We start from the raw sequence: 12,743 nt of genomic DNA, 5'->3' as shown, positions 1-12,743 counted from the left end.
ACTCCTTCATTGAGCGAGATACCGGTATGTAAAAAAATTATTCGACATTAACGATGTTGATCCCTACGAAGTACCGGCAAAGCAGTGGTGTGCAGATTTTACAAGCCTGCTTTCCGTTTCACACGATGATTTTCTAAACTATTTGATGTGGGCCAATGCACCTTGCAAGAATTCAAGGCATTCAAGACGCTGAAGCTTTCAAGCAATTTATGGACGGATAATGCAAAAGATATACAGTTATACACTCACAAAGCAGCCTACTGCAACATCACTCATTGCTGCCAAGGTGATTATAATGGATCATGAAAATGTAATGTGATCTGACAATATTATTGTTTTTTATTCATACTTATGCAGCTAATTAGTGGCAAGTAACAGATTTTCCCGCTGGGAAATATACAGTATCATATATAATAAATATTCACGACTGGTAAACTTATATACAATACGTATATCAGTATGAAACGGAAACTCATACGATATTCACAGCATTCACGGCTAGTAAACCGAAGAAGCTCATTCCATTGTCCAGTTTTCTGTTTAAATTGTCGTGTGAACGAATGATAGATCCAGCAACGGCACAGGAGCAGCCCATCTTCAAGCAAAAACTTCAGAAGGAGACAACTGCAGTAGATTGAACAGCTAGACCATGCTACAAATATGGCGGCTAATCTCACTATGCTGATCTCGCGATTCGGCGCCGTGACGTCATCCTTTCTAGCCCGGGTTGACTAATAAAGCACAACATAGGCGTCGAAGAACACGGTAAATTTGGCATGTCACAGTTTCTTACAATGTTTTTGATTTGTCTCTTAGATATCTAAGAACCTGGAGTTTTGACCAGTTCTATCCAAATTCTAAAACTGACATTGAAGCTACTAAGTAGATGATGAATATCCTCCAATTTGTGAGGTTTGAGGCAGTTCCAGTCGAAATATATGCTTTTGCATAGCTTCATCTGGTCAATCTATACCGGATCGACACTTCAGCGAACTCGCGTGCGAATTGGCCTGTGCACTCAAATGCAAAACCTAACTTCATTTTCAACTCAACCAGCCATAAATCCATCAATAATGAACGGATTTCATTCAAATTTGAAAATTATGTAAATAATATCAGTAATTTGTGGACGGAATTATTTCAGATTTTTACCTCAATAACTTTTTTATTAATACGGGAAACCTAACTTCATTTTCAACTCAACCAGCCATAAATCCATCAATAATGAACGGATTTCATTCAAATTTGAAAATTAAGTAGATATCAATAATTTGTAATCTAGTGCGCAGGCCAGTTCGCTGAAGTGTCGATTCGGTTCAATCTATTCAATTTTTACGAACAAAAATCCATGAATAAGACCAATAAATAAGAATAACGACATTTTCAAGGTTTTTTTTTTCATGCAAAATATACAACAGAGTGAGAAATTATGAATAGATTTCACGCGTTGAACACATTTATATCAGAAAGAGTAAATTTGGCATATACTGTGATTAATATTTCGTCTTCTCAACGGTCAAATTAATTAGAACTTTCAAATTTACATTAGTAACAAAATACTGCAACCAAATCACTTCTTGCTGTAAAAAGATTCTGTAAAGACATTTATTGCCGTTCGATCTCAAACTTTCCGCAATTCTTAAAGCAGACTTGAAAGCTTGTTAATCCTAATTTTAGTTAATTGTGAACAGATAACTGGATAGAATGGCAAAAACATATGATTATCTATTCAAATTATTATTGATAGGAGACTCGGGTGTCGGAAAAACTTGTGTTCTCTTCAGATTTTCAGAAGATGCTTTCAATTCAACGTTCATATCGACGATAGGTGAGTGATGAGCAATGAGCATCGTTGATCGTTAGGTACCTATACCTACTGTTATAGCCTAGGCTGCCAACATAAACTATAGCAGTAGCTAGCTACTGCCTACTGGTACTAGTCTAAAGCAATCTAACTACTGTACTTTCTGCTTCTCTGGATTATTGATTTAAAATAGTTGCAGACTTCAGCAGCAAATTGAGTGCTGGTGATTGAAAATTTATCTTGAAGTTGTAGCTAACTTGGATTGGAAAACTTCTTCTAAATTTCTGGTGACAATGTGACATTATTGGCAACTTGACACCTAACAATTTTCCATTGTATGCAATTCTGGAAAATTGGGCATTAGACTGATTAAATATGGAATTTTCCCACTTAGTAGCCTACTGACTGATGTCCTGCTGAATAGACATGTTAAGTACTGTAAAATGGGGTAACTTTGACCACTTTTTTTTCAAAATGATGCAATTTTTTTACTAGGGTAAATGCGGTATATTCCGACATCGTAGGTAATTCCGTCACCTCTCCAGCTTTTCCTTTATATTAAGCTTTGTTTTAGTTCCATGCATTTGTTGATGGTTGTTATTGGTTGAAATGGTGACGTCATGCATTTGCGAGTCAAAATACTGCCAAAACACTAGGTCTTGGCCATCTAGTGGGAAAATATTGAGATCCAAAGAGAGACAATGCATGCCACGTGGTGAGATCATCGAAAAATGTGTCAAATTTGACAGTGGACATGGCTTTACCAAATAGTGAATAACTGTTTTTATAGGAAGAACATTATGGTTTGAGACTTTTAAATACGTCTGTGAATATATTAGGAATCCTTTAAGCATAGTGGCAAACCAGATATTTTTTTAGAATCAGTTCATTTTTAATTTCCTCATTTACCCAGATTTTAATAGATTTCTTATGTATGATAACTCTGGTAACCAAGATACTTTACTGGTCTACTTATAGGACTCAAAAATGAACTTGAGAAAGAGTCTAAAAAACTTTCTGCTTTGCCACTATGCCTTTAAGTATACTTGTATTCGCTGATTTCAAGTCGTAAATAAATTAATAGATGATTAAGTTGAGATGTTGGATTGTGTCTGTGCTCGTCAGAAGTCCTATGGGATTTCGCGTTCCTAGAGGGATTGTTCCTGAACGCCCCACCGTTGAGCTCGCAGTGTCTGACTGTAGGTCTCAGTTGTGGGGTTAAGTTATTATGTAGGTAGGATTCCTTACATTAAGTCACTATGTAGGTAGGATTCCTTACATTTCCCTTCTCTGTCTCTCTCGTGCGGGCGGCCGACATCCCGTGTAAGTGACCTCTTGTTCGAGTGTCTTCATTTCTGTTGCTTTTCACCTGTCACTTTGTCTCTTTGAGATGCTAACGCTGCTTCTCTCGAGCCAGCTTCAGCGGGCTGGACAATTGAGACCTTCCGCCCCTTGTGGGTGATGAATAATTGAGACCTTCCACCTCTATGGTGATGTTCATCTTGACTTTCGGTGCGAGATAGCTAAATAGCTGAAGCGCTAGTAAACATTTGGCCACTAAACTAACTAACTAAGGTTAATTTTTTATAGTTTTTCATTTCTCGATGCGTCCTTAATGTGTTGGAATATACCGCGTTTACCCTAGACATGTTAAGTACAATCTAAATTCTAACCTAGTTTTCCTATATTTGAAATCTTGTGGCATGAGCACCGAGCATGCACTTTTGTTAATGATCATATAGTAGGGTAAAGGCACCATATTCCAACATCGTGGGTAATGCATAGCTCTCAACTAATTTCTGCTCCTGAATGTCTACCGTATTAGTCTTTCTTGCTGAGTAATCAACATAGTTGAGTGTTAACCAATATTTTTCTACAGGTATTGACTTCAAAATTCGCACAATCGAGCTAGATGGCAAGAAAATCAAGTTGCAGATTTGGGACACTGCTGGCCAGGAGAGATTTCGCACCATCACAACAGCTTATTACCGAGGTGCAATGGGCATCCTCCTTGTCTATGACATCACAAATGATAAAAGTTTTGATAACATCAAGAACTGGTGAGTTATGGAGGAAGGTAGAACTGGTGAGAGGTAGATTTCCTTTAGAAATCTACCTCTCTTTTTAAATCTTAATTACCTACTCCAATATATTCTATGTTAATTTTAGTTTGAAATATTAGTTGTGGCACTTTATTGCCAAGTAATATTTATTTTGATTTATTTAAAATTTATACCAAATCTTAAATAATAAATTTTGAATCATAAATTTTGGAAATTGATTGGAAATTGGAATGGATCATGAACATCTTACATCAATTAGGTAAATGAGTCTTAACAATATATTTTATTTCCTTTACTTATAAAATTCCAATTGCACTCTCTTTACCATGTCTTTCTTTTGATAATTATGCTTACAATTGCTTCCCAGTGTATTAATTATCCTGAAAAAGCATTGCCATAATTTTGCTGGTCTTCAAATGCCTGAACTAATTTTTTTTAATGTGATGTTTTAAATTTACTGTGATAATTTTACTTGTTGATTTTTAAAGCCAACTAAATGGATATTACTGACATTTTCTCCTACAATGTTGTAGCCACTAGCTGATTTTATTATTAATTAGGCAAATGCAACAGTGTAAGCAAATGTCATCCTGAGGTGCTGTTGTAATTAACCTCATCTTTTTTTTCAGGATCCGGAATATTGAAGAGCATGCTTCTGCTGATGTTGAAAAGATGATTCTTGGCAACAAGTGTGATATGAATGACAAAAGACAGGTATGTATGTCATGTGTTGGTGCTCTCTATGTAACTTTATACAGCAAGAAAAATCAATGTACGGATTGGAATTTTTAGTTTGCTGAAAGAAAAAGGTGACTACTGCTTATTCTGTTATAAATTTTTGCTTTGTATCAATGCAAGTGGATTATTTAAATTTGTATATAGTTTAATACTTTTTTACTTTTCTTTATATTTATTTCTTGTTTTGTGAATATTACTTTTCTGGGGGTTCTTAGCCAAAGTGGGTGATGAAAGATTTAAAAATAATTATTTATAGAGCTTTTGCTATAGATGGTTGATTATTTCAAATGTGATGATGAATTCATTCCTTCATCTGAATTAAAATTTGATGTACAACTTTTCAAAGCTTGCCTAAATTTTCCAACTTTTTAATGCAGTTGTAATTTTCAAATTCTAAATAATGTTTATTTTTCAAAATAAACTACACAAAAAATAAAAATTCATGATATTATGCAAAATATAGTATATATATGTAATATATCATGATAGTCACGAGTGTTTTACGTCAGGTGTCAAGAGAGCGAGGAGAGCAGCTGGCCATAGAGTACGGCATCAAGTTCATGGAGACCTCAGCCAAGGCGTCCATCAATGTCGAGGAAGCTTTCTTCACTTTAGCCAGGGACATCAAAACTAAGATGGAGAAGAAAGTTGTAAGCAATGCATGCGATAAAAATTGAATATTATGACCGTCACTTATTGTTGTTTTCAGTGGTAACTTTTTATTCAAGGTCAGCAATTATTTTGTCAGGAATACCTACTAGATTAACTAGATTATAGATAATTTTCGAACATTTCACACTGAATTTTTGTATTGTGATTGTTTGAGAATTTGTTAATTGGACTGCAGCTGCCTTCATCAACTAAATTTCAAAAATTTCTAGAATGCAGTTAATTTGGTTTTGTCAATGTTCTTTCAGTGAAGTTAATTTGAATGTCACCATTCTTGAAAGTTGCTTGTCATTGATTGGTGTTGACTGCTACGTGAGCAACTCCGTCCGATTAATTTTCATTGTTCTGCAAAAACGAGTTTTTTGGCCAGTCTCAAAAACCAATGAACAATTATCCAAAACACCAGTTTTTTTTGTACAGCAAACGCATTTTGTTATAGATAACAGATTTGAAGAAAAACTTGAATATAAGGTCCACTTATTTATGAAGTAAAAAATTTTATTGCGCTTGATGTAAATTTTTTTTATCTCAGGAGGCAAGCGGAGGTGGCGGAGCCGGAGGTGGAGCATCTAAAGGAGGCGGTCACAACATCAAAGCCAGCGACACACCTAGCAAAGCCTCCTTCAGCAGTTGGCTTAGCAAATGCTCCATACTCTGATACTCCTCTGACAATTACTTCGGCCAACCCAACTGTCAATTATATTTTTACTCCACTGCTTCTCATGAGAAAATATCTTTTCTATGTGACTGCCTCCAAATCCAGTGTCTAGAATGTTGTGCTATTCTTTTGCGGTCTAATTCACGCCCAGCCATTTCGGCTGTCTTTATTGAAGCACGTAGTTCCAAGTATGATATGATTATTATTGTCGTCAAAGACTGCCTTGCCGTTGCAACTAAATGTGTAGTCAGTTTGTAGCAATCATTTTTGACCTAAATTTTGAGGAAAACTGATGAGATTTTCTATCATGATATTATGCTCTGCTTGATTGTCACATTATCATGTCGGTAAACTGGTCTGAAAAAGAACAGCTCTAACTGTAGTTGAGTTTGGTCTTCTTTCACTAAGCTCAGTAGTTCCAGAAAATTACATCGACTCTATGTTGTGTTCTGTATGGCCAGAGTCATGTGTGTAATGTGTATACGTTCTCATTGAATTGGTACATATTTGTTCCATAGAGTAATTTCAGCATCACGAAACAATTTCTTTTAGTCCTTTTATAAGAATCAACTGAAATTTAAATTATTGCACTTCTCATCACGGCTGCAACGAAAACAGTCGGATTTTTTTCTGTTCTTTTTTAGTCGTTGCCGAGTACAAAAACGGCCTCTCTTTACCTGTTTTGTGACTCAAATATTCATTTGTCATGCGGTTGGCTGCTCACAAATATTTGTGTTGTCACGTTGAAAAGTTCTTTTGTTATTTTACGATGTCAATCGGATTGTTCATAACCTGACTCAGAAGCCTTATGTATAAAAATTGTTGAGTATGTAAGTCTTCGTTTGTTATAATTACATGGGCGCAACATTGTTGGCTGAGCATCCTCATTAAAGGCATTATCAGCCTCTGCAATTTGATAATATGGTCAGAGGATGAGAGAATTCTTCTTATACTGCCTGTTGATTTTAAAGTTTTCACATTTCATTGGTGATGCGCGAGTTCCTGTGCAGTTAATGTTGATAATTTACACTTGGAAAAATTGCCATGGTCCTTACTTGTTACGCTGCCTGCTGATTTCATGCGGCGGGGCTGCTATATTCTACCAGTTTGATCGTTTCATTTTCTACCAATTGTACAGTAGCCCCATGGCAATGCTGATGGTTGTTTGTTTCTTGTGTTCTGCGACATTAGCTATTGTTCCTCGATTTCTAAGTTATTTTGTTGATTATTAAATTGCAATCGTTTAATATTTGATGTGAATTAAATTTGAATAATTCAAAGTAGAATAATTTTTCAGTGCAAGACATATCCTGTTATAACATCACTGTTTACTAACTCCATGTCACCTCTATTCTTAACGAAACTAATCCACATCGATCGAGTATGCATTTTTAAAACTTCATCCAATATTGTGAACAATTAATAAGTCACCTTGGCAGTTTTTCAAATCAAATCAGCATAAATTGTATTTGCAATGTTACCGTTGCAGAAATACGTGTTTTCAAGATACTCATTGTTACGTCTTGTGAGAGTAAGTTCGGTTAGGGTAGTGGAGTTTTGGCTGAAGCAGAGAACGGTCGTCACTACATTATTCTAGTAGATGGTTGGCCTAGTAACTGCTACTATTATGCCATGGACATTAGAGAATTTATACTTTTCTATCATAAGGATAAATTATTTATCTACTTGCTTGTATATTTGATAAGTAAAGAACTCCCACAACTTTTCAGATATTCTAGTACGAACTCAATTCTATCTATTCGAAGATAATGCTCAGACTGGGCTCTCGGACTAGAGGTTAATTGGCAAGCAAACAATTTGCTGGAATGTTATGCGAGGTTCCCATGATATTTTATAAAGATATTTAAACAATCGTCTTTCTCACACACACATAATTTCCACATCTCTGCTCTTCGCTTCAAATAAATTTCAATACATATAATCAACCGTAAATCTCGCAAAAATTTCTCAAAATACTATTCGCTTGTCTCCGTTATCGCTTCAATAGAATTCTTGCCATTCAATTGTCTAATTGGGTTTGCGTTTTGTTGAAGGAGCTTGAATTTTTCAGCTGTGAACGAAATTTTGCCGGTCACACGCGCAGCAACTCCTGCTGTGCTGGATAAAAAATATACATTTACACTTTTCAACTCCGGAGAGGGCGGACGAATCGTTGACAATTCTTGTCGTCAACGGCACTCGTCAACGAGTGCCTTGTCGTCATTCGACATCGTCGAATGACGACAAGGGCATTCTTGTCGTCAACGGCACCACCATAAAATTCAAGTCTTTAAAAGCGCAGTTTTATTAGACGTCTCTGTATATCGTAGTGCTTCAGCATAGAGTTAAATAACTTTTTTCTCATTTGTTTAGTGAAGTAAACAATAGTATTTTGGAATGTTTGAAAACAATCTGCATAAATTCTTAGTTATGTCATCACTACGTTAATATTATTGAAAATATTTCGAGTGTTGTGTTTGCATTAGGGACAATATTTCCTCTGATGCGAGGTGGTGACGTGTTACGAGCACCTAAGTTGATTAAAATTATTGCAGAAATGCACCAAATTAAGTCTACAATCTGAGAGTGATTAGGTTAGCAGCACTTAAATATATTCGTCATCTGTATCTTGACTTGCTTAGTGTGCGGCAGGATTTTGTTTCTACGCTAATATTGTTTATGCATCTTATTCGGTAAAATTATCATTTTATCATTGGTGGGCCGTGAATTGATGTTATTTTTTGTACGGCTATATATTGTGTTTCTGTAAACCGGGTTAATATCTGTTTATAACTCAGAGCTATGCACTGATTTTGCCACTTAGTTGAACTCGAGCCTTGCTTACCTACTGGAGCTATTACAACCGTACTGATTGGATATTATGATGACATTGAAAGTTAGTCTATGCGTTACTACCGTCTGAAGAAGCATGTAACGAGATTTATACTGTATTTAAATGTTATTAAAACTTTATTACGCCTGTGGACCTTATGGATGTCTTATTATATAATTTATACTTTATTTTAAATTAATTGGGCATTGAATTTGAGTTATTAATTCAATAAAGAACTCGCCAGTTATGACCTACGGAACCGACCTGAGCCAGTTTTCAAGAGGACCTTCAAAAAAATGCTCGCTCGCTGGTTTCATTCAGTTTATTAGAAAATTTCCTCTGTGTTCATTTGTTTATCTGTGAGGTTTCCGTACTCTCAACTTGGACTCGTGTGCCTTTGGTCACTTCCACTGGAGAACGGATCACTGGAGGTTATATTATCGACTCAGTTTTCGTGCGTCGTGTTTTTCGGCTGACGTTAGCGAACCATTTGCTTGCTTGCAAGGATTCCTGTTGCAAGCATATCCATCACGCCGCTGGGCCAAATTATGTCTACAAGGAAGTTTTACGCAGAGTTGCGATGGTTACTCATTCACGTGGAGTTAATTGTATTTTAAATATTCGGGTTGTCTATACGATTAGCCTATGTTTTTAGGCTAAGAAAATTGTGCGATGTTTTCGGTCAAATCATCTATTGAATTACACACTTATTATTTCAAACATCATTAGTCACAATTTAGTCTAGTGTTAGTTTCATCTTTTTTCACGATGAGGGTGATTTTTCATTTTTGATCACTGGCCGTTCTGACTTGGTTCGTTGCTGGTCCTCTAACATTCCTTCTTTCTATTAACGTGGTTAAGCTTCCGGTCATGCAGGACAAGTTATCGTCTTGTGTCGATTTGTTTCGTCCATGTCACTGGACCCCACCTAGTAACGCAGTAATTAGAGTTTTATTTTAGCCTTGCATAGTGATTGTGACCACATTGACGTTGGGGTTAACATTATAATTGTGCATGTAAAATTGGGTGACAAAGTAGCAAAAGTTTATGAAGCTCAGTCATGCTTCTGCAGCATTGCTGATGATTCGAAGTTGATATTAGGTGGTGAGAGGGCTTACATCAGCTGTTATCAGGTTGCATCTATACTGATTATTTTCAAAATCGCGCTGAAGCAAAAACTTTAAACACGGCTTCACTCACAAAATTTATATCGCTGCTGGTGTCAGATGTGCCTCTGAAATGATGGCTCCATTTTTCAAATCCAATGGAAATCGTATTGTTGCGTATGGATAAGCTTGGTTCTTCTTAGAACATTGAGCAATAATTGGATGTGCTAGTGCTGAGAAGCATGCCCTGTATTATTGTCCATCTTGACATGCTGTTGCGGTTGGATTAGGCCTTGTAGAATATTTATAATGAACAATTTAGGGTCGTATTTGTCCTAACTACATCAAGAATGTGCTTCTGTTATTCTTCTCGTTGGGAGATTTTTTCCAGCATAATAAAATTCTTAGGGAAAATTTCTCCTCTTGCAGCCTCCACGAACTTTTGACCATTGGTAGTTATCAATGAATGTTCCATTAGAAATCATTACTTCATTTTACAGCGGTCTGCGAAACGATGCCACAACCTAAGTCATTAAATTGAACGCTTTTTCGCATCTTAATCGAGTTTCCCATTGTACTGCCTGCTTTATTTGGTAGCTTTGATTTTATTCAAGTGACGTTTCACAAGTTCGTGAATTCCTACTGAGAATTCAATTTTTAATTTATTTGCATTTGAATGCTAAATTTCAAATGCATATTCAAAAGATCTTTATCACAAACGGATGCTTCTCAAGCAGTTCTGGTTAAGGTTCACTGCTATTTCATTAATAAAATTGCATCTTTTGCTCTCGTCTCTATGAGACGTTATTGGTGTCGCGGCTATAGGTCCCATGTATAATTTTCAGGAAATATACGATTGATGTCCTACGAGAGGAATACGTCTGCGTAATTCGCTCATGTTCTAAAAATTTTGAATATTTACCTCTGCATTATTTTGGAAAACTCTCAACTTCATCGAAATTCGTCATGGTTTCTATACAATCACTTGAGTGGAAATAGAATGTTTAATGAATATTGTGATTCTCTTGTGATTCATTAAGCCTTTGATGTCTAGTAGATTTACAACGTCTAAATTATCGAGTGTTTATACCGGCTCGTAGATCATTCTGACTCGAGAGAGCTTAAGCAAGTCTCCTTCTGTTTTCTGCTTATTGAACCCTTCGTCTTCTTAAAAAGCTAGTGTATCAAAAGGTGTGAATTTTAGTAATTCATTTATATGATCAACAGTTGTAGGGTAGCTTCGTTTATTGGTTGCGCGTACGTCTCAAGTTTTTCCTCACTCGCCGTGCTAAGATTATTTGAAATAAATGCTCTATACTTCCTATTCTCACAAAATATACTGAAAGTTAATGATATACTGGTACTGTTGACTTTCATTGTCCTGCTGCCAAAAGTGATATTTGATGCGTTTTCTTATGTTGTTATCCGGTCACATCAGAATGCGCTGGGAGACCGCCACCCGCGTCGGCTTGGACTGCTGTTGCTCTGGGCAGTGCGAAAATAAGTTCGAGTATGTGTTGCCTAAGCGGTGTGTGTAGGTGCTGAGTAAATGAGGATGGCCGCGGCGAAGCTTGTACTGTCTGTTCTGTTTAATTCCGTTTCATTAATGCAGAGTTCATGTACAAGTTTCATATGAAACACAGACCATCTTTGTAAGGGAATGTGAAATGTTGCTAGGTTTTATTTGCTGAAATAGAGTTTATTAAATTATGATGTTGCGAATGAAGTCTTGTGCATCCAAGTCTTCTGATTTAATCGATTGCGCACATGCAGAGTTAAGCGTTGACGACAAGTGCACACATATGAGCTCTTGACGTTGTACGCGTTATGGGCATTCATTATCTTCGCTTTATATTATGTACATACAGCTATACGAAAAATGTGGTTTTAGTATTGTTCATATATAGAACAAAAAATTGTTAGTTAATATTGTAGTTCAGAAGCGGATGTTTTCAGAATTTAATATAGTTGTTACAGCGGCGTGACTGCTGCAAGTTGTTTTCAGGTTACTTGAGTCTTGTAGCCTCAGCTACGCTTCTATTAGCGCCTCTACGTTTCAGCGCCCTTGGTGGCAAGTCACTGAGTAAATTGGCACCTTTTAGAAGGAGAGCTGCTCGTGTACAGTCCAGGACCCAAATATTCAAGCTCTTAGTTTTAGAGTGTGCTGAAGTCCGGTTATGATCTTCTAGATTGTACGTATACGTACAGGTTCCAGCATTATTACCTTAATAAAAAATTAATAATGCATTATTACATTATTAACCAGAATTTCTAGTGTATATGCAGGCGTACAGCCAGCATTTTAATCTGCAAAAGTTGATTTTCCATGTCACGCGTCTTCGGGAGCCCGTAAGTGATCAAGCGGCTTAGTCAAATACTTGAGTCAAGCGTTTAACTCAAGCGTACGCCTATACGCCTATGCGGTGTATAGGCGTGATTATAGGTATATAGTTTGATGCCTGAAGCGAGGCTTGGTGATGATCGATCAATAGTTTTCACTGTGACTACGGAATATTGGTACGTAATTTAATGAAATTATATTTCGGCTATGTACGAACCTATCATTCTTATATAGCTGAATAACTGTAATTACTTTCCAGCCGCGTTATTAACGTGGAAATTACCGAAGGTTGTCTTTGGTTAAGATTTAAAATTGTGCATTTATCGCTCGCTTTCTGGCATTGACTGACTGCCTTACTCGTCGGCTGCATGTGGGACTGTGAAGATTGACATTGCATGTGTATGTCGGCTGCATGTGTATGTGGGAATGTTGTCGTTGTTCCGTAAGCCGTGCTTTTTAGCGCATTTTCTCATTTATTGAAAAAATGCACTATTGTGCTCGCCATGTCCGACTGTCTGTCTGTCCTAAACA

The 12,743-nt window shown here is 36.5% G+C and overlaps 1 protein-coding gene across 1 annotated transcript; it reads left to right on the top strand.

Annotated features, from left to right (window-relative positions):
- The first annotated feature begins 1,627 nt into the window (after positions 1-1,627).
- Positions 1,628-11,234, top strand: LOC108674370 (ras-related protein Rab-8A). Its single transcript, XM_018162313.2, has 5 exons — positions 1,628-1,828; positions 3,684-3,864; positions 4,497-4,581; positions 5,115-5,255; positions 5,807-11,234. Exons 1-5 carry the CDS (start codon positions 1,705-1,707, stop codon positions 5,930-5,932), a joined length of 657 nt encoding a protein of 218 aa, XP_018017802.1. The 5' UTR covers positions 1,628-1,704; the 3' UTR covers positions 5,933-11,234.
- Positions 11,235-12,743: the final 1,509 nt, after the last annotated feature.

The sequence above is a fragment of the Hyalella azteca genome, unplaced genomic scaffold, assembly GCF_000764305.2.
Source record: "Hyalella azteca isolate HAZT.00-mixed unplaced genomic scaffold, Hazt_2.0.2 contig13501, whole genome shotgun sequence".
Classification (NCBI taxonomy): Eukaryota; Metazoa; Arthropoda; class Malacostraca; order Amphipoda; family Hyalellidae; genus Hyalella; species Hyalella azteca.
Note: the sequence above shows the minus strand (reverse complement) of the source record. Positions and strands in the feature narration are given on the sequence as shown.

Coding starts and splice junctions, on each gene's coding strand:
- LOC108674370 (XM_018162313.2), top strand. CDS start 1,705: ATGGCAAAAACATATGATTATCTATTCAAATTATTATTGATAGGAGAC. Junction 4,582..5,114: donor ATATGAATGACAAAAGACAG/GTATGTATGTCA, acceptor GTTTTACGTCAG/GTGTCAAGAGAGCGAGGAGA. Junction 5,256..5,806: donor CTAAGATGGAGAAGAAAGTT/GTAAGCAATGCA, acceptor TTTTTATCTCAG/GAGGCAAGCGGAGGTGGCGG.